This window comes from Podarcis muralis, chromosome 8 (assembly GCF_964188315.1).
Source record: "Podarcis muralis chromosome 8, rPodMur119.hap1.1, whole genome shotgun sequence".
NCBI lineage: Eukaryota > Metazoa > Chordata > Lepidosauria > Squamata > Lacertidae > Podarcis > Podarcis muralis.
This window is the reverse complement of record NC_135662.1, coordinates 90,191,540-90,210,622: the sequence shown is the minus strand read 5'-3', so window position 1 is coordinate 90,210,622 and position 19,083 is coordinate 90,191,540. Positions and strand designations below refer to the sequence as shown.

Below are 19,083 nucleotides of genomic sequence, written 5' to 3'. Positions count from 1 at the left end.
TCAAAATTTTATGCTGTGTAATTTTAAAGATATGTTGTGTGATTTAGATGAATGTCTTAATATTTGCCCTCTGTTGTTCACAGCCTTTGTCTATATACAATAAATTGAATTGATTATGTTAGTGTCCCCCTCTCAGGCAATCTTTCTTGTAGAAAGAAAAAAGGAAAAAATTCAGAGACTGGAAGAATGTAATGTAGAAAGCAGGTGTGTAAATTTAAGGAATAAGCAAGAAGACTGGTAATGGGCCTTGTTTGTGTAAAATAACTCACCCCTTTAGGTTTTGCTGATCTTCCCCTGGAAATCCTGAGAAGGATATTACACTCTTGAAACCATGAAGCCACCCCCTAGAAATGGTAAGTCTACCCCTTTTGGCTCACTCAAGGGTACTGTATCAGTAAGAAGCCATGGAGATGTAACATTCATACTGCTCCCAAAACTATGAAATTAAAACTTGACCTAAGCCCCATTAAAATCAGTCGTCTTGGGGGGCCACTAGGGGCGCATCAGAAGATGGCTGACAATAACATCTTTCCGACCCACACGAGGTAATTAAGAGGCTGTGATAGGAGTAAACAGCCTCCCTGCCCCCCCAAGCGTGTGGGGGGGACTGCCCTTGCCTGCTGTGCCCTATACCACCCCCGGATTTGTGGGGGTGGGGGCACTAGGCAGAAAGCCCTTGTGCGGATCTCGGCACTCCTGGACGCTGTCTCTGATTTGCGCCTCTAGCTGCAGCAACTTCAAAAGAAACAATTAAAGGTAAAGGTAAAGGTACCCCTGCCCGTACGGGCCAGTCTTGCCAGACTCTGGGGTTGTGCGCCCATCTCACTTAAGAGGCCGGGGGCCAGCGCTATCCGGAGACACTTCCGGGTTACGTGGCCAGCATGACATCGCTGCTCTGGCGAGCCAGAGCCGCACACGGAAACGCCGTTTACCTTCCCGCTAGAAAGCGGTCCCTATTTATCTACTTGCACCTGGGGGTGCTTTCGAACTGCTAGGTTGGCAGGCAGAAACAATTAGGAGGAAGCTAATGCACATATTTCAAGGGAGAAGGGGGAGTAAAGACTGCTAACTGAAGAGATCTCTGATAAACAAGACGGGTCGGAGGAACAAGAATAAATCATGAGAAGACACACCAAGGCTTGGTATGTCCGGCAACGGGACCGGATGGGGGAGGGGGAAAAACTTTCCTTTCTTTTCTCTATGTGATTAACCAAGAACCCCCCCCCCCCAAGTCACAAGTCAGAAATGCCGTTTAAATGACTTAAGCTGTGGATTTAAGACTGTGTGGAGATAATTTTTTAACCAAAGCATGTTTCAAGAAGATCGTGGAAAGCATAAGAGCTTTGGAATGACGCAGCAAAAAATAGCGTCGCCATTTTGGCAAGTTCTGTCGAAAGACTTATGTCCTGGAGGAGGAACAGATCTGTTTTCATATTGTGGGTGAGCCTCCTCAGAGGGACTAAAGAGCGACAGATTTGCGAGATTAATGTTGGAAAGAGTGCTGTTATTTATGAAAGTGATGATATATGGAAACCATCTTGATATGATGATTGGACGAACAGAGAAATTCACACAGGATTATAATTGGTGTTTATCTGCTTAAGGAGATTATCAGAAGAGATCATAAAGAAAAAAAGAAAGAAAATACAAACAAGATGAGATGTGGAAACAGCAAGATAAGACTGGATAGAATTATGAACATTATTTGGACAGATTTGTGGATATTAACGCAGCAGCAAGAAGATGATCAGAATCCCCCTTCGGAACTTGAAATATGGGTCCCCCCCAACAAAAATTTAAAATTCGGCTTTGTAATTCGGAATTTATGTGATTTGATTTGATTTGATTTGATTGGTCGGTTAATAAAAATTATTTAATAAAATAAAATAAAATCAGTCGTCTTGACTAATCACAATTAAGTCCAGTTCCATTGCTTTCAGTGGTACTTAGCCAAGAATAAATTTTGTTCTGTTGTGTCCAGTCTGTGCAAATTGCAAACATGATGGTTTGATCATAATGGTTGCAACTTCCGAAAATATGTTCCGAAAATAAGATGACCCATTAAACGTGAAATTTGCTTTTTTTAAGAAAAAAGACTGAGCTGTAGAGTTCTTCAAATAATTAAGAAATAATTATTGTATTATTGTGACAATTACCTATGATTTCTATTATCAGAAATCAGTCTCTTAATTAGACGGTCACCAAATTTCTTTCTCTCAGTGTAGAAATGGGTATTTTCTGATTGTCTTCTTCTTAACTGGGTTTGTGTCTTAGAAAACAAAAAATTACGCTCCATGAAAAATTGGCCTCCTAAGCAGGATGCAAACACTGCCCTCCCATAAAAATTGCATTCAGATTTTAGTTATTGTCCCATAGGTAGGATGAGGAGCAAGAGACTGTTTTACATTAATGACAGATATTTGTTTACAATTATTTTCATGGAACTGCTGCTGTTGCCGCAGCTGCTGCTCCTGCAACCAACGCCATCAGTGGCTTCCCAATGCTATTGGCCACTTCTGGCATCTAAACCAGCCATTCAGGGCAGAACCTTGAGGAGCTGGGTTCACTACAATGTGGGTGAAGATAGAGGGAACATCCTAAATGCAATGGAAATGGTCTGAATACAGATTCAGGACAGAACAGAACATCTCAACATGCAGTGAAGGTGTAGGCCAATGTAACAATGTAAGTTGTTTGACCATGCATTCACTACATTATGAGATTCTTTTCAGGGAAGGGCCAGGGCACATTGGAAGAGCGTCTGCCTTGCGTGCAGAAGGTCCCGTCTTCAATCCCCAGCATCTCCAGGTAGGGCTGGGGGATACTCACTGTCTGAAAGGGTTGCTGCCAGTCAGCGTAGACAATACTGAGACATGCAACGCTGTGTCTGATTCTGTATGAAGCAATTTCCTGTGTTCCTCTGTACTGAACATCCAGGACAAAAAACTATGGTAGCAGCTGACCATTTATGCATAAGTACAGAGGGAGAGCCTGGCTGGATCAGGCCAGTGCCCATCTAGCCCAGAATCCTGTTCTCACAATGGCCAGTCAGATGCCTGTGGGATGCCCAGGAGCAGGACCTGAGCACAAGAACACTCTTCCCTCCTGTGGCTTCTAGCAGCTGGTATTCAGAAGCATCTTGGCTAGTAGTCCTTGATAGCCTTTACCTCCATGAATTTGTTGAATCCCATTTTGAAGCCATCACTGCTTCTCTTGGAAACAAAGTCCATAGTCTAACAATGCCTTGTGTGAAAAGGTACTTTCTTTTATATGTCCTAAATCTTCCAACATTCAGCTTCATTGGATGCAGTGGCAGACCTTGGGGTCTCAAATTTCAGTGGCAACCTGTGCAATGCCAAAATTCGGCGTGTGCACACCCTGCCTCTCACCTTGCATTCTACATCATAGTTGCAGCGCCCCCTGCGACACTCCCCTTCTGTTCCACCTGTCAGAAAATGAGAAATGTTTCCGAGTTACAAGAAACAAAGATGGAGTTATAATCGTGAACTCTATGCTGAGTGGGCCAACACTGATATGTGTGAGCTGATCAGTTTGATCAGGCAAATGTTTGGGGAGCCGAGGGGTCCGTGATGACAATGCAAAGGCAGCCCGGCCCCTTGTTGGTTTAAACTATAGGGATTTAAAAACACCCCACATGTCCCTGTATTTTGAAGGGGTTGTGTCAGCTCAGGAATGACCCCTTAAATTCTCAGATATATATTACTGGAACAGGAACTGCTCAACAGCAGTGTTTTGGAGCAAACCTTTGGAGGTATCAGAGAGAAGGTACAAGGCAATTCTATTGAGGTTACATTTCTCCTTGTATGCTATTTTAATATCATGCTAGAATTTTATCTGCCTTTTCTCTTTCTTTTAAATAAAGAATATTAAAATTAAAAGCATCATTTTTTAAAAAAACTTTTCTTAAATCTCAAACTTTTAATAATCTGTTTACTGAGCTTGATGTTAAAGCAGCTGAGACTCTGTTGTGCTCAGGCCCAAGAGCTTTGAAGCATTTGTAAAGGTATTCATGGGCTCCACTAGCCTTTGGTAGCCTTTCTTTAGGGGAAAAGAAAGCTTCCTGGCAAGACATTAGGAGATGAATGCTAATAGATACAACCTCAATTTGCTCATCGAAGCTACTCCACAATCCAGTGTAATCAGTGGTTTCTGTATATTAATCCCCATAGTTTCCTTTTCCTTTCTTCTTCCAAAGTTCAGGACAAGCTCAAGGTTTGCCTATCAGCATGCAATTTCCACCCACTCTGTGATGTTCTAGCTTTTTGAAAGAGAGAGCTAAACCTCCCCCCACAAGTGTTTATTGGGACCTAACAGCAATGTAAAGCTATAACAGGATTAATCAGTCCCTAGGTACCATTTACAGGAAAGCCATTATGGATTCTTACACTTTGCAAAAGAGACTCCCTGGAACAGTCACACTACACTGTAGATGTGGATCTCAGATTCACTATATGGAGCTGCTGGAAAGAAAACAGAGATTAACACCTCTGAGGATCCCTGGGGACTCTGAAAGATTGCACTTCCTCAACCAAAAAAGGGGGCTTGGCTTGAAATTTCCTGCTGCAATTGCTTTGTTTCTCACACCTGCCAGAGATCCATTTTCTTGATTGAGAAAATTCAGGGCGTTTTCTTTTCTTTTCTTCTTAAACTTTCACATGCATTTAAAGAAAAGGATATGAGTGGTGTCATGAATACAAATGGATCCTACCTTCACTGGATCTACAAAAGGAATTGGATTCCCAGACCAGCCTCAGCTACAAATGTTCCAAATTTTCATTGAAGCTGATACAGGTTTATTTGTTTGAAAACACTTGTACCCTGCTGTAAATAGCACTTTCAGAAAATCAATGTCACAAAAGTACACATTGCATAACTGCAACCACACTATAGTACAGAAGAAACCATAAAAGCAACAGGTCACAAAGAGGCAAAATGCAACCATCTGATGCGGTAAAACCCAGCAACCAAATAGGTCACCCAAAGAAACAAGAGAGCCTTTACTTGGCACCTAAAATATAACAATAAAGTTCTCAAGTGGGTCGCTGTGAGCCACTGGACTTTCACAACCTGAGCAGGCCATGTCCCTGGTGGCCAGACAGGCGGTGGCATCTGGAGAAGACTGTCATTGAAGAATTTAGCTCCTGGGTTGGTTCATAAGAGAGTGTAAGGATCCCCCAGGTACCCTCGTGGTTCTGGACCAGGGTTGGGCAGGAGGTAGATCTGGGTCTACTGGTAGATCTCTGAGTGATTGGCACTAGATCTGCAATAGTTTCTTGCTACTAATTTTTTGAATAACTTCTCCCATCTAAATTAGGCTGCTGAAATGAGGAAAGCTAACCAGCTAACCAGGAGTTGATTTCTGTTGGGAAAGACTGATCAGGTTCAGGTTCAGAATGTGTCCAGAGGCACCTGTTCTTTTACACTTGGCTCTGGTTGGTAGATCCTAGGGTTCTGGTGGGGGGGGGGGACCGTAGTTCCAACAAACTTGAACTCTGCCCACACCTGTACTAGACAACTTATGTCTTTATAAATAAAAACCAGCAGGAAGCCACATGGGTGGTATGGACATGAAGGCTACAGTGGCTATTTGGGAGAGGAGAGCTCTGGGTCACCAGGGAAGCGAATTGGGATTCAGTTTAGGCCAGACAAAAGGAAACACTTCTTGGCCTAAAAAACAAAAAAAAAATTGTTTATGGGATTGGCACCTACCCAGCTGCTCAGAAAACTGAGGCAATTTTTGAAGAGTGTTTTTTTTAAAAAGAAATCAAGGGGTGTATCAATTTAAATAAATAAATAAATAAATGTATGTATGTATGTATGTATGTATGTATGTGGAGATGACCCCTGAGTTTCAGAGGCTTGCTTTGGCAGGGCCATGCTACAAGCTATAGGTTCCTCGGGTGCTCATTGATGTGCAAGGGAGTGATGAGGTGGAGCGGCCCTTTCAGAAAAACCAGAGGGGGACCCCGTTCCTTTCCTAGCTGGCACTGAGGTAAGGGAAAAAAGACAGGGCTCCCTTCTTTTCAGTGGACGGCACCTGGCAAATTGTAGTGAGCGCTGCTTGCTTGCCTGCCCGCCTTTCCCCTGCCGTGTCTGAACAATGGAAGGAGACAAATGGGATTCCTCTCTGAAGAATCACCCTTTTCCTTGCAGCTCCAGGTGCTCCAGGTGCAGAAGCAGCACCTGCCCATTGATGCATCCGCTCAATTGCCCTGCCAACAAGCCAGCCAACCCAGTGGCTCTGCTTCGCGCGCGGCGGCGGCGGCGGTGGGGAGATCCGCTTTTCAGAGTGTTTCAGACAATTTATAATTATTCCACTTCAGGAGCATCAAAATCTCGGAGCTGCTCACATGTCCTACACATACTGATCCGTATTATTAAAGGAAAAGAAAGGAAAGATCCCCCAATAGGTGGTTGATAACGTCGGCGCACGTGTAGTTGTTCTTTTCAAACCACACTTAAAGTGATCAGAGATGCGCCTCTTTGACGCATCATTAGGGTTCGCGCAAGAGAACTGCACAGTGGAGTCTATACGGAGGAGCCAATTCCTAGGGACCGAAATCCCTTCAGCCCCCCCTTAAATATTTGAGGTGGCCGTCCTCCCCCAAGTTGATGGGCACTGCCATTCAAGTGGTGTACGTGCGCCAAGTCTTGTGATCGGTTAGGCAGGGCGGGACTTACCTGCCGTCCCGTCCTCCCAACGTTTTAGTCAATTCTTTAGTCTATTCTTTGCTGTGATATATATATATATATATAGTAACAGAAAGGCGACAAATACTTATTGTTGCTTTGTTTTTGAACAAAGCTCGTTCACTTTGATGAGGGCTTGGTGAGTTTCTGAATCCCTCCCCCGTCCGAAGTGGCCTCTTCCTTGCGCACGAACCCAAATACTGTAGGTTGATTTTGGAAGTTAAGTCCACCTGAATGCATGGGAGATCAAGGAGCGAGCCAGGAAGTTCTCGGTTGGTGCTCGGGAAGGGTCCGCGCCAAGACCCAGCCTCCTGCCCTCTAAAACCGCCGGGAAAGCATTGCTATAATAGGGTGACTTCTGACTGAGATCGCGCGCCTGCGAAGCGCTTTGAAGGGAAGAAAGCGCTAATGCCACATTCGAGGAGAGTTCGCTTTCCAGTGGCATCCTTGCTCACACGAATGCCATCTTTTAAACAAGAGAGCAGACATTTCCCCATTAAAGCAAACCCTGGATCGCTTGCTCCTTTCATCCGAGAAAGCTCCAGCATCTTTTCCATGCGTAGCCTTGATTCTGGTAGTACTTCCCTAGGAATAAGAAAAAAGCGCCTTTGAGCAATACATTTCCTGCTCGGCGACAGCAGCTCTTGATCATAATTCTGGAATAGACTACCAGACCTGCCTGAACAGCAGGCCTTCATCTTAGACCAAAGGAGGGGGCCTTGTGGCGCTGCAGGTGACACTGAACTCCATCTCCCATCAGCACCTGTCCGCCCGGCAAATGGTCAGGGACGGTGGGAACTGGAGTCCAGCGACACCTGGAGGTCATCCGTTTCCCCAACTCTCCTTGAGAGCTTACATGCTTTAGTGCGGGATCCAGCCAGAACGAGGTACTTTGAAGGCCTCGGATTTGAAAGGGATGGAACGTTTCTCTCCTGCTGAAACAAGAGGGCATTTCAGCTGCTTCTGGCGGAAGAGAGGGCACTGCCTGCCGGCCCACCACAGGGTGCAACTCCACGCTAAGCACTTTCAAGTCCCACGGAGCCTTTGCACGCAGAGAGACGCCCAAGTCTCCCGCTGAAACGTGCGGGACGATGGCGCAGCTCCGAAGCGCATTCCCGTCCCGACAATTTCAACAGAAATTGCCGGGGGAGTCACGCTCTGTAGACGCTTCCTGCGTTCCTAGAAGCCAACAGAGCTAACTGTGGCGATCCTGGAGCCTCGGGCCCCTTGAACGTCGCCGGGCTAAGGTCTCCGTGAGGCCGACCTGCCGGCTTAAAGCTGGTTCCCTCAATCCGCTGAAGCCCTTTGCTCTGGGGTCGCCTGCCCGTTCCTTTCTTCGTGCGCGCCCGCTCCTTCGCTTGCGCTCGCTGCCAAGGCGCCTCAGTGCGGTTGGCCGACCGAGTCCCTGCCAGTCTTTCTTCAGCGGTTCGCCTGGAACATTTCGCACTAGCCCAGCTGGGTGACTTCGAGGCGGTTTGTTTTAGTTACGAAATGTTGGCGATGGGTCGCCCTTAGGGTGCCGGGTACACCTGGCGAGCTCCTGCTGGCTGCCTGCTCTGAAGGCAGGTCGGGGGCGGCGGTGGATGCCCAGGGCGCGAGGCCCTTCCGGATGGCCAGGAGCGCAAGGGGGCCGCAGGAGAACTGCTTTGCTGCTTCACCAAAGGGCCGCGCTCTGTTTCTGACGCCATTTCCTGTTGGTTGTCCAGAGCAGTAGGTACTCAAAGATATACTGCTCCTGAGCGCAGAGGTTCCATTTTAGCTGTCACCGAACCAATCAATCTTCTATTGAAATCTTTAGCAGAGTTAGAACTGGGGAAATGAAATGCCTTCCTTACGACCCCCGCCCGCCCTTTATGCCAAGCGAATAGTTTGGGAAGTGGATGGGAATGATTATGGCTAGGCCAATGTGATTACTATCAGCCTAGTTCCTCTGGAAGTTTTGAAATCCAAGCATTTCAACCGAAGTCGAAAGTATGGACTGTGGCTGCCGGAGTTTTCCTTAGTTACCTTCTGAAGAAACAGACCATGGTTAAAGCATCAACTTTATTTCTTTTCTCTGCCTATGGTGCGATCCAGTCTAAGGCATGGACTTTTCAGTCCTATTGATTTCAATCCTATACATTCTATACATTCCAATAGGGCCACCTACTAAGTGTGCATAGGACTGCGCAACCTTAAGCAAGCGTCTAAATCCCCATAGTAATCAACGAACTATGTGCCTGGCTTGACTATATTGTATGCATACATACATTTAAAGCATTTCTATTCAACCTCGCAAGTTCCTTGGAGGAAGATGTTTGTTGTGATTGTTGATGACGATCGTAACATAAAATCCCTAGATATATAGGGTCAGCCCCCTCTGAGCAATCCACCGCAAAACATGAAAGCAACCGTAGAAATGTTCTTCAGCAGCACGGCCTGGAGGCGTGCGGATGGTAGAGCACTGAAACTATCCAAGTCAGTAGGAAACCGGGAGGTAGTCCTTCCAAATTCATGACCAGGGTATAGCATAAGAGGGTGATTTTAGTCCCAGAACACGGGGGCAAAAAGCCTCCCCCCAGGTTGCGCCCACGGGTGCTCAAGGGCAGCAGCCGGCGTCTTGGCGAGGAGAGCCCTAGGTGGGAGCTGATTATTCAAATCGCCTGCCTAGGACCTGGGGATTGGAGGCTAGCCTGGCCTCTGGCTGCTATATCACTCCGGCACCCACGTCACTGCACCACTTCGTTTCCTCCTCCTCCTTCCACCCTCCTCCTCCTCCTCCTCGCCTTCGCCTCCGGGCAACTCTTCTCAGCGAAACCCACCCAAGCAGTAGTAGTAGCAGCGGCAGCGGCAGCAGCAATAGCGGGCAGGGAGAAACCCCACGCAAAGCGAGCCCACCCTCCCCCTCCCCCAACACACACATAGAGGGAGGGGGAAGAAGGAGGGAGGGAGGGAAGGAAGGAAGGAAGGAAAGAGGGAGGGAGGGAGAAGGGAGGGAGGGAGAGGGGGAGAGGGAACGAGGCAAGGAGAAGGAGGGAGGGCTATCGAGGAGGGTGTTTTCCTTTTCTCCCCCCCCTTTTTTTTGGATTGCTCTCTCTCCCTCTGTCGTCGCTTGTTGTGGCTGTTAAATTTTAAACTGCCATGCACTCCGCTTCCAGTATGCTAGGAGTCGTGAAAATGGAAGGACACGAGCACACGGAGTGGAGCAACTACTACGGCGAGCCGGAGGTAAATGGCAACTTCTGTCTGTTTGCGTGGGTGGGTGTCTCTCTCGCTCTCTCTGTTTGTGTGTGGGTCCCCCACCCAATCCCCAAGCCTCCTCCTCCCGCTAAAAAACAGGACTCTCTCTCTCTCCCTCTCGCCCTCTTTTTATACAACACTGTGTTAGCCTTGAGATAATATTAACTTTGTGATCAAATATTGACTTGCGAAGCCTCCAAATCCTTTGCCATGCCTAGTCGCGCTATCCTAACAAAGTTGTGTTTGGCAGAGAGAGGTTGGGGGGGGGAGAGGATGGGCGTTTGAGGGGGGAGCTATAAGGAACCAGGGGAAGAGGGGGCGCATTTATTGCTCGAAATCTCGCCCTGGGAAGGCTCGGAGTCTGGGGGCAAATGAAACCCAAAGCCGGACAAGAATTCCTTCTTGAATGAGAGGAGCAAAGCTTTACGCACAAGCTCCTGCCGCTCTCCAGGCTGCGTGCCTCCTTCCTTTGCTCCAGAAAACAGCCGGGTCTTGACAACCGAGATCTTTTCCCTCCTTGAGTCAAATCACATTTCAGGTTCCCTCCTGGAGCCGTCAGCCCCATTTTTACCCTTGGATTTTGAACAGAGCCCCCACGCCGATTTCCATGGCGTTTAATTCTGCCTAGGGCTGAGGTCTTGACCCCCGAGTGATTTCGATGCAATCCTCCCCCGCAGTAAAGAAACAAAGTTGTCGGAAGATCACGACGGATATTCCCTAGTCAGTGTATGAGAAATTCGGGTTGAAATCGAATCCTACCGAAACGAAACACAAATTCTATCGAGTCGTTTTGATGGACCCGGCTTCTGTTGGGTTAAGAAACTATAACACAAGTGACTTGGGAAGTAAATTGCATTGAAACCCAAGAGAATCACTAAGGATTGGAAACCGAAAAGCTTCGGGGTAGTCAGATATGGGGGTCTGAGGCTCTAATCCTCTGCGCGCTTAGCTGGGGGTGAGTCCCGCGAAACACAGTGGGGTTTACTTCTGAGTAAAAGCATAGGATTGCACGGTTAGACCGGGAAAGTGTGTGCGGTAGAGAGCGGGCTTGCTTTCTGGTAGATTTGCATTAGCACTTGGGTTTTAACAGGAACAATTCCCCAGCCAACAAACAAGGAAATATTTTAAACACCCACCTGGGTCCTCCTTTTCTTCCATCGCAATAAGAAACACGCTACTTGGGCAAAGGCTCATTAAAGACAACGGGAATTTTTAAAATGAGGGTGCAGGAATACTGTTATGACCAGACTGGTCGACTTTCTCCTGTGGCATTAAGGTCCAGATCCTAACAGGTGTTGTTGTTGTTTTGTATGCCATCGATTTCACTGGGACCTGTATCAGCTTAGCGCATTTGGGATCCAAGTTTGCAATGCTTGGACCCCTATCCTAACCATAGACACGATCGAGTCTAAGTTAGGCGCTCCCCCTGCCCCATTGTATTTGGCGAGATTTACAAGCCGATCCTCTCCCGTGTTTAAGGTAAAGATAAAGGGACCCCTGACTACTAGGTCCAGTCGTGACCGACTCTGGGGTTGCGGCGCTCATCTCGCTTTATTGGCCAGGGAGCCGGCGTAGAGCTTCCGGGCCGTGTTTACTCGGATGTAAATCTGACCGGTTTCAATTTAACTGCCCCCCCCCCCCAGATTCGAGCACCTGCTGTAGCCTTCCATTTAAATTCAAGGGCCCAAGAGTGCCTGGACCATGTTCACTGGGGCGCTGGGTACTTTCACCTTCCAGCATTGTATCACACAGACTCCGAAGGAGACCGTTACACCAAAGAAAGCTCCCTCGAAATGCGCGGTGGTTGGGGCTGAGGGCTGGGTTGCCCACGATCCCGTGGCCAGGGAGTTGGGGGTCTCGGGTGGAACGACCCGTGGGCCACCTCCACTAACCGCTGGGCTCCCCGCTCTTGTCGCCTTTGCAGGGTTACTCCACCATGAACGCGGGGCTGGGCATGAACAGCTACATGAGCATGCCCCCCATGGGCACGGCGGGCAACATGACGACGGTGGCCTCCGGCGGCTCCATGGGCATGTCTTACGCGGCCGGCCCGGCGGGCATGAACCTCTCTCCGGGCGCGGGGGCCATGGCCAGCATGGCGGCGCACCTGAGCCCCAGCCTGAGCCCGCTGGGCGCGCAGGCCGGCTCGATGGGGGGCGCGCTGGGCGCTTACTCGGCGCTGAGTCCCGTCGGGGCCGGCGGCAGCGGCGCGTACGGGCAAGCGGCGGGCCTGGGCCGCTCCCGCGACGCCAAGAGCTATCGCCGGAGCTACACGCACGCCAAGCCGCCTTACTCGTACATCTCCCTCATCACCATGGCCATCCAGCAGTCGCCCAACAAGATGCTGACGCTGAGCGAGATCTACCAGTGGATCATGGACCTGTTCCCTTTCTACCGGCAGAACCAGCAGCGCTGGCAGAACTCCATACGCCACTCGCTCTCCTTCAACGACTGCTTCCTCAAGGTGCCGCGCTCGCCGGACAAGCCGGGCAAAGGCTCCTTCTGGACTCTGCACCCGGACTCGGGCAACATGTTCGAGAACGGCTGCTACCTGCGGCGCCAGAAGCGCTTCAAGTGCGACAAGCCGCCGGGCTCCAAACAGCCGCAGCAGCAGAATCAGGGCGCCTCGCCTGCCTCGTCCGCGGGAGCCCCGTCGCAAGGCAAGAAGGCGGCCTCGCAGGCGCCGCAGGAACGCGACCTGCCCAACGGGGCTCCGGAATCGCCGCACTCCAGCGCCTCCCCTTGCCACGAGCACAAGCGCGCCCTGGCCGACCTGAAGGGCCACCCGGAGCCCGCCCCGTCGCCGGCGCAGCAGCAGCAGCACCTGCTGGCGCAGCATCACGCCCACGCGGGGCTCTCCCACGAGGCGCACCTCAAGGCGGAGCACCATTACGCCTTCAACCACCCCTTCTCCATCACCAACCTGATGTCCTCCACAGAGCAGCAGCAGCAGCAGCACCCCCACCATCCGCACCATCCGCACCAGCACCACCCCCACCCGCACCACCCGCACCACCCGCACCACAAAATGGACCTCAAAGCCTACGAGCAGGTGATGCACTACAGCAGCTACGGCTCGCCGGTGCCCGGCAGCCTGGCCATGGGCTCCGTCACGAACAAAAGCGCCCTGGAGACCTCGCCCTTGGCCGGAGACGCCTCCTATTACCAAGGGGTCTACTCCAGGCCCATCATGAACTCTTCCTAAAGGGCACCCCACCCTTCGGCTCTGCCCACCCCCTAAGGGCCAATGCCCTCTTTCTCTCCCCAGGACAAACCCGAGACTTCTCTGGGCAGGAGGAGATCTGAGATATGATGTAGACTTTCGAAAGAATCCAAACTGTGCCCAAAGCCAGGTCAGTTTATTCCACGGCGTCGCCTCCCGATCCCAATCCATATCCAAAGCCCATCGGACTCAAACAATCCGGTGGCCTCCACCCACTACCTGGGAGCTCCAGCGCCTTTGTATCAACTAAAGATTCTCTGGCCCTATTTTTTAAATGAAAAAGACAACTTTCTATGAGGAGCGCACTGACCCCACCTCTCCCGCGCACCACTTTTGGCAAAGAATCCTGGACTTCGCGCCCCGCTCCTCGTTTTGAAAAGGCTCCAGTAATATTTAATCGACGTTTGCTGTTGTGTAATTTAAAGCTCCTTTTTCTTCTACTCTTTTCTCGCCGGCGTCGGGAAAACAGGATTGATCTCCAACAACCGTGGGGCGTGGAAAACATCCGCGGGCTCTTGAACACCGTCACTTTTCTTCAGACACCGATTTAAATTTTATATGAGTTGGAGGTTTCCTTTTAGGAGTCTCCTTGTCTGTTTCTTTATTTTGTTTGTTGCGGGGAGTTATAAATATATCTATTTTTGGGTGTGAAAGTGACACAGAAATAAGTGTGTGTGTGAACCGGTGTTAGATTTCAAAACTGAGGATCAAAAAGACTGTAGCGTTGTAAACTCGGGGGAGGGGGGTACCCAAAGATGGACTTTAGATTGTAATTTGACACAGGAAGTTTTGATGTTACCGGGAGAGTAAAGGACTCCGATCGAATTAATTTATCGTTTTTGTACGCTTTATTTATGGTTTATAGATGTGTATTCTGGTAAGGACCGACCAAATTCTCACAAACCATATATTAAATTGCTGTTGGAGATTTTTTTCCCCCTTTCTTAACTTAAACAATAATACCTGTCTGTTATTTTCTAGTATAATGCAAAGAGATGCGGGAAAGATAAGGAACTAATTTTAGCTCTTGATATTGCTTGCCAGTGGGCTTACTGTGCTCAGAGTAGGCCCCCTCCAAGATGGCCTGTATGAATAACATGCGTATTTAAAATGCACATATGAACCTGGAGTATCGTGTTTCATACATCATCAAATCTTGTTGGCACGCTTACCATTCCACGTCTAAACTGTGAATAAGACTGCAACCTTACTCCCAAATATACACTTTATTCTCAAGTAAAGACAGAGCTGAATCTATGGTAAATCTTTGCCTGATATGCACTAGATTCACAAGCAGTTTGGTTTCAGACTCCCAACTGTTTAGCAAAATTACTTCCCGCTTCGTCCAAAGTAAACTGCTGAAATGAAGGGGGCTGGGGGGTTGTTTTGGGGTTGTGCGAAAGGACTGTGAGCTCAGCTCAGTTCTGATACTGCAGACCAACTCCTAGGCCCGGAATGGGCTCAGAGGCACTAGAATCTGGTTGGTAGATCTTGGGATTCTAGTAAAAAGCAAAATAGATCAGAAAAGCCTAAAGTCTGCCAACTCCCTGAGTTGCAGCCCATGGAAGTCCTAGGACAAGTCGGACTGAAAATAGGGGCTTTCTTGTCGGCAGAGGTTGGACAAAAAGAAAATACTCCAGCCTTGTAATGGGTTGAACTAGATGACCCACGTGGTCCCTTCCAACTCTACAATGCTATGATTCTGTGACTGGGTTGTTAGGCTCTCAGTCGAGGCCTATATATATAGATGCTGCCTATTCTATGTATGTATATTATTGCTTTGCCTACTTGACTTTAAATATTGCTTTGTTTATTTGATCCTGTGAACATTACTTGATAGGAAAACCCATCGGTTACCTTACACATTTGCAATCGGGAAGGCAATCGAGTTATACTTGCCTAGACATCCCCGCTGACTCCCGTCCACGACTAGGATTGCAGCCTCTGTTAAAAGGGGTATTCTCGACATCTGGGCATCATGATAATAGTGGAATCATTTACATAATAGCACAGTATTCAGCCAAAGTATTTTTATGACTCATTGATTTCACTTATAATGTTAACCGCATATCTCATTCAATCTCCGGCCTTAAAAGTGCTTCATCTTTGACTGTACCTGATATTCAGCCTTGCCTTCCACACAATCGCAGCCAATATAGCAATCCTGAAGTACAACTGCTATTAAAGCCATATTATCATACTCCACGCGGGAGGTGGCGGCTTGAAAAGCAAAAACCATTGGTTTCAGTGGGTCTACTCTTGAGTACGAGGAACGTTGACTATCACCCACCGAGACTACTCTTGCCTTTCAGAATGAACTAAGCGTGGCTTGCTAGAACCTTTCTCTGCATCAGAGAAAGCGCGTGAAGCCTCAAGTGCCTAGTGGAAACCAAAACACGCCTGGTTGGGTTAAGAGTTTCGGGACTTTTAAAACAAATTGGTTAGATGGACTCAAATTCTAGCTTCTTTTTCTTTAAAGATTTGGGTTCTAGCTTACTTGAAACGCAGTTAGCAAGAAGGACGGCTTTAACCTTATGCTGGGCAATTCGGAAGTTGTTTGAAAGCTCGATGCTCCTATATTCCTCCTCTTCTGTCCGCCCTCCAGAGCCGTATTCACTGAGAAGGCCTGTCTTCTTCCTCTAAGTCGTCTTTGGATAAACTTCGGGGCTCCTCTTTGGAGACTCTTAGCGACGCGAGAACAGGGATGAGTAAATGGGATTCCAATCAGTCCCCATCTTGCTCATGCAGAAATCTGCGCACAACACACGCGCAACAGTGACAACACATACACACGAGAGGCCTTGCCTGTGGCAGGAGCTGGTCAGAAGGCGAAGGGGAGTTACGAGCTTCCTTTCGCTTGCCGAGTCCAAATGAAACTCAGTCGGCAGAGTGGATTTTCTCGACTGACTACAAGCACTCTCGCCCAGTCCTGTGGTGGACGGTGGTGGATCTCGAACCAGTTCTTCAAAGGTAGCCAATTATATTCTTCCCTTTCACACCGATCCTGAAAACAGTTGAAAACGGTAAGTTTAACTTCGGAGTATTGTAAGAATTTAATTGATTTTCAGTGAAACTGATGCGCGTCACCTTATGCATATTTTACTCAGGAGTAAGGTCTTCAATGGCCTTTGAATATCTTATGATACTTACTTGGAAGTAAGACATATTGAATTGCGGAGGACTTACTTCTGAGTACGCGAGCTACGCGTTGTGCCGCACCTCTAGCTGGGCTGCAGCGCCATTGCTCAGAAGGCTCATCCGGAAGGAAGACATTTGATGCTAGTTCCCCCCTAGGAAGGGGGGTTTTGTGTTGGCCTTTCGAGAGCATAGCTTAGCAGGATCTCAAAGACGCAGCACTGAGCCTCGTTAGGAGGAGGAATCGATCCACTTGGAATAAACTGGGCATTCTTCCCAAGAAGCAGGTGTAGGCTTCATGGGAACTAACCTCGGTTGAATCCCAAGGTTTCCAACTAGACTCAGGTAGAGAAGATGACCTGGCCAACGGAAGTCAAACAAAACTTCGTTTCTTATTTATTATTATTTACTGCATTCATATGCCACCTTGTCCTCCAAGGAGCTCAAGGTGGTGAGCATGGCTCCCCCCCCCCTTTAGCCACACAACAACCCTGTGAGGCAGGTTAGGCTGAGTGGGAGTGGCTGGCCCAAGGTCACCCAGGGAGCTTCACGGCTGAGCGAGGACTCTGGCCCTGGTCTCCCAGGCTATCGTCCAAGGCACTCACACTCCGGACCCCAAACGGCCGGTGGCGCATAACTCAATAGTTTAACCCCAGCCCTCTAGCACAACTTTAGAGTTTCTAAAGCAGTTCACATAATACTCTGTCTTGTAATCCTCACACCAGCTTGGCATGGTAGGTCAGTATTATCCTAACATCACAAGTTGCCACTTAAGGAATTCAGGGCAGAAATAAGAGGGGAGGTCCTCATCCCTACCTCAGGCTGCTCGGATATGAGCACTTACCGGGGAGTAAGGTCCACTGAATGTCAGGCAATTCGCTAAACACCTATTGGTTGAGGCGTTTTTTTTTCTTTTTTTTTCTTTTTTGCTAGCCACTGTGCTCTGCCTCTGCCACATCTGTAGGGCGCGAGACTGATGTTCTGAGACATTTCACTTGGAGCGAGAACAAAAGGAGGAAAATGCAAAATCGGGCAGCCTAATGGATGGATGCACAGAGCGTACGGAAACCTTTACTCAGGCGTCTACTTAGAAGTGAAGGGTTGGCTTTGATTCCGTTCATCATGTGACGACTTGCATGTGCGGACTGTGGCCTCCATCGGACCACAGCAACTCTTTCTTACCACCTCAAAGATTCCATTACATGCATTCAGGCAAGCGCTTGCGTGAACCCAGTTGAGATCTTCTTCCAATGCTCCCTGACTGGAGCTCAGGTGAACCAAGGTTCTAAGCACAGTTACTCAAAGAGAGCGCCACTAAATATCATCGTCCACAAATAAGTGTCCTTTAAATCAGTGGGACTTGCTCCCAGATCAGTAGGTGAGTTTTTGAAGCCTTGGTCCCTGCAGTCTTTAGAGTTGCAAATTTATTTTAAGAGAGAGAGAAAGAAGAACCCCTTTCCTGAATTTGGTGAAACGTTCTTCACGTGAATAAATACGATTTAGGACAAGGTGCTATTTTAATACACACTTGGCAACGTATATCCCCTTCCCACAGAACAGCCCGACCCCATTCGTGGAGTTCATTGGTACTTACCAGAAAGTCTTGCTAGGATTGTAGCCCATCCTGCCCTTTGCATGTTTGTTCAGAAGTTGGTCTGAACGCCATCAGAAGAAACATGCATAGAATTTCAGTTTTTAACGGAAATGAGTCGTCCTCCGAGTATTCAGGCTTAGGGCGCCGCGTAAATTCATTAAAGAGAGCGCTTCGCACAATGCAGTTCTGCTGAAGGTTTGCATTCCAATCCTACATATGTCAAATCCCACTGAGTTCAATGGGTCTTCCAGGTAGGTACCGGTAATTATAGGGCTGGGAGTCTAAAGGTGGTTGGTTAAAGTGGGATGTATAAACAGAACATGTGGCTTTTAAACTGGATATGTTTAGGATCCGGAAACTCATTTCGCAGGGGGTCATTTGCTGCACGAATAAATGGATGGGAAGCAAATGAGAGCTCTATAGCAGCCTTCCAGCTTCCTCCGGAGTGCATTCTGAAAGATCAGTATCCGATTGCGTTCTCGCTAAAGGTTGTTTCATATACAACACTCACTTGCGGGTGAAATCCTTCCCTGACAAATGTGTGGGCGTCGGATTTCCCCATGCCAATCATAACTCGACTTTGGGATGAGACAGTGATGTGTGGCGCACACGAGAGAACGAACAGTAGTAGACTTGGTGCATAGAACTATTTCAGAAAAAGCATCTCCTTCCCAGGACTTGGAAGCTACATCTCTACTTGGAAGTAATTCTCACGGAATTTAATAAGATCGCCTTTTGGAAATAATCGTCTTCTTCGTCAGAAAGTGGGGAGGACAGCTTCATATTTGCGAACCTCTGCAAATCAAACACCACAGATTTAACTTTCCTAACCCCTGGAAATGTACCTCTATGGTGCCAGCCAAGACACGCCAGCGGCTGGTGTTCCAGTAGTCTTCCATAGTCTTCAAGTCGACTATGCATAAAGTCTGCTCTTAGCCTGTGGAGGATTATGACCCTCTTCTAGAAAATGCCATTGGGAGTAACTCTTACTCCAATCCAAAGCCTGCTCACACTTTTGCAGTACCACCAAATGTGACAGCACCACATGGATCCAGGTTGTTCTAGTGTACATCTCCAACATACAGAATCAAGTAATTTACAGATTTCCACCGCCATCACTTTTTAACTTGTGTGGAGTCAAATTTTCATTTGCCCTAACCTCCCTAAATTATTATGAGCCACCCTGGGATAAATAGACAAA

General features: G+C 48.3%; 1 protein-coding gene across 1 annotated transcript; it reads left to right on the top strand.

Annotated features, from left to right (window-relative positions):
- Window positions 1–9,697: 9,697 nt before the first annotated feature.
- FOXA2 (forkhead box A2) lies at window positions 9,698–14,971 on the top strand. The gene is made up of 2 exons (XM_028738383.2): window positions 9,698–9,918; window positions 11,855–14,971. Exons 1-2 carry the CDS (start codon window positions 9,832–9,834, stop codon window positions 13,133–13,135), a joined length of 1,368 nt encoding a protein of 455 aa, XP_028594216.1. The 5' UTR covers window positions 9,698–9,831; the 3' UTR covers window positions 13,136–14,971.
- The last annotated feature ends 4,112 nt before the right edge of the window (window positions 14,972–19,083 follow it).

Coding starts and splice junctions, on each gene's coding strand:
- FOXA2 (XM_028738383.2), top strand. CDS start 9,832: ATGCACTCCGCTTCCAGTATGCTAGGAGTCGTGAAAATGGAAGGACAC. Junction 9,919..11,854: donor ACTACTACGGCGAGCCGGAG/GTAAATGGCAAC, acceptor TCGCCTTTGCAG/GGTTACTCCACCATGAACGC.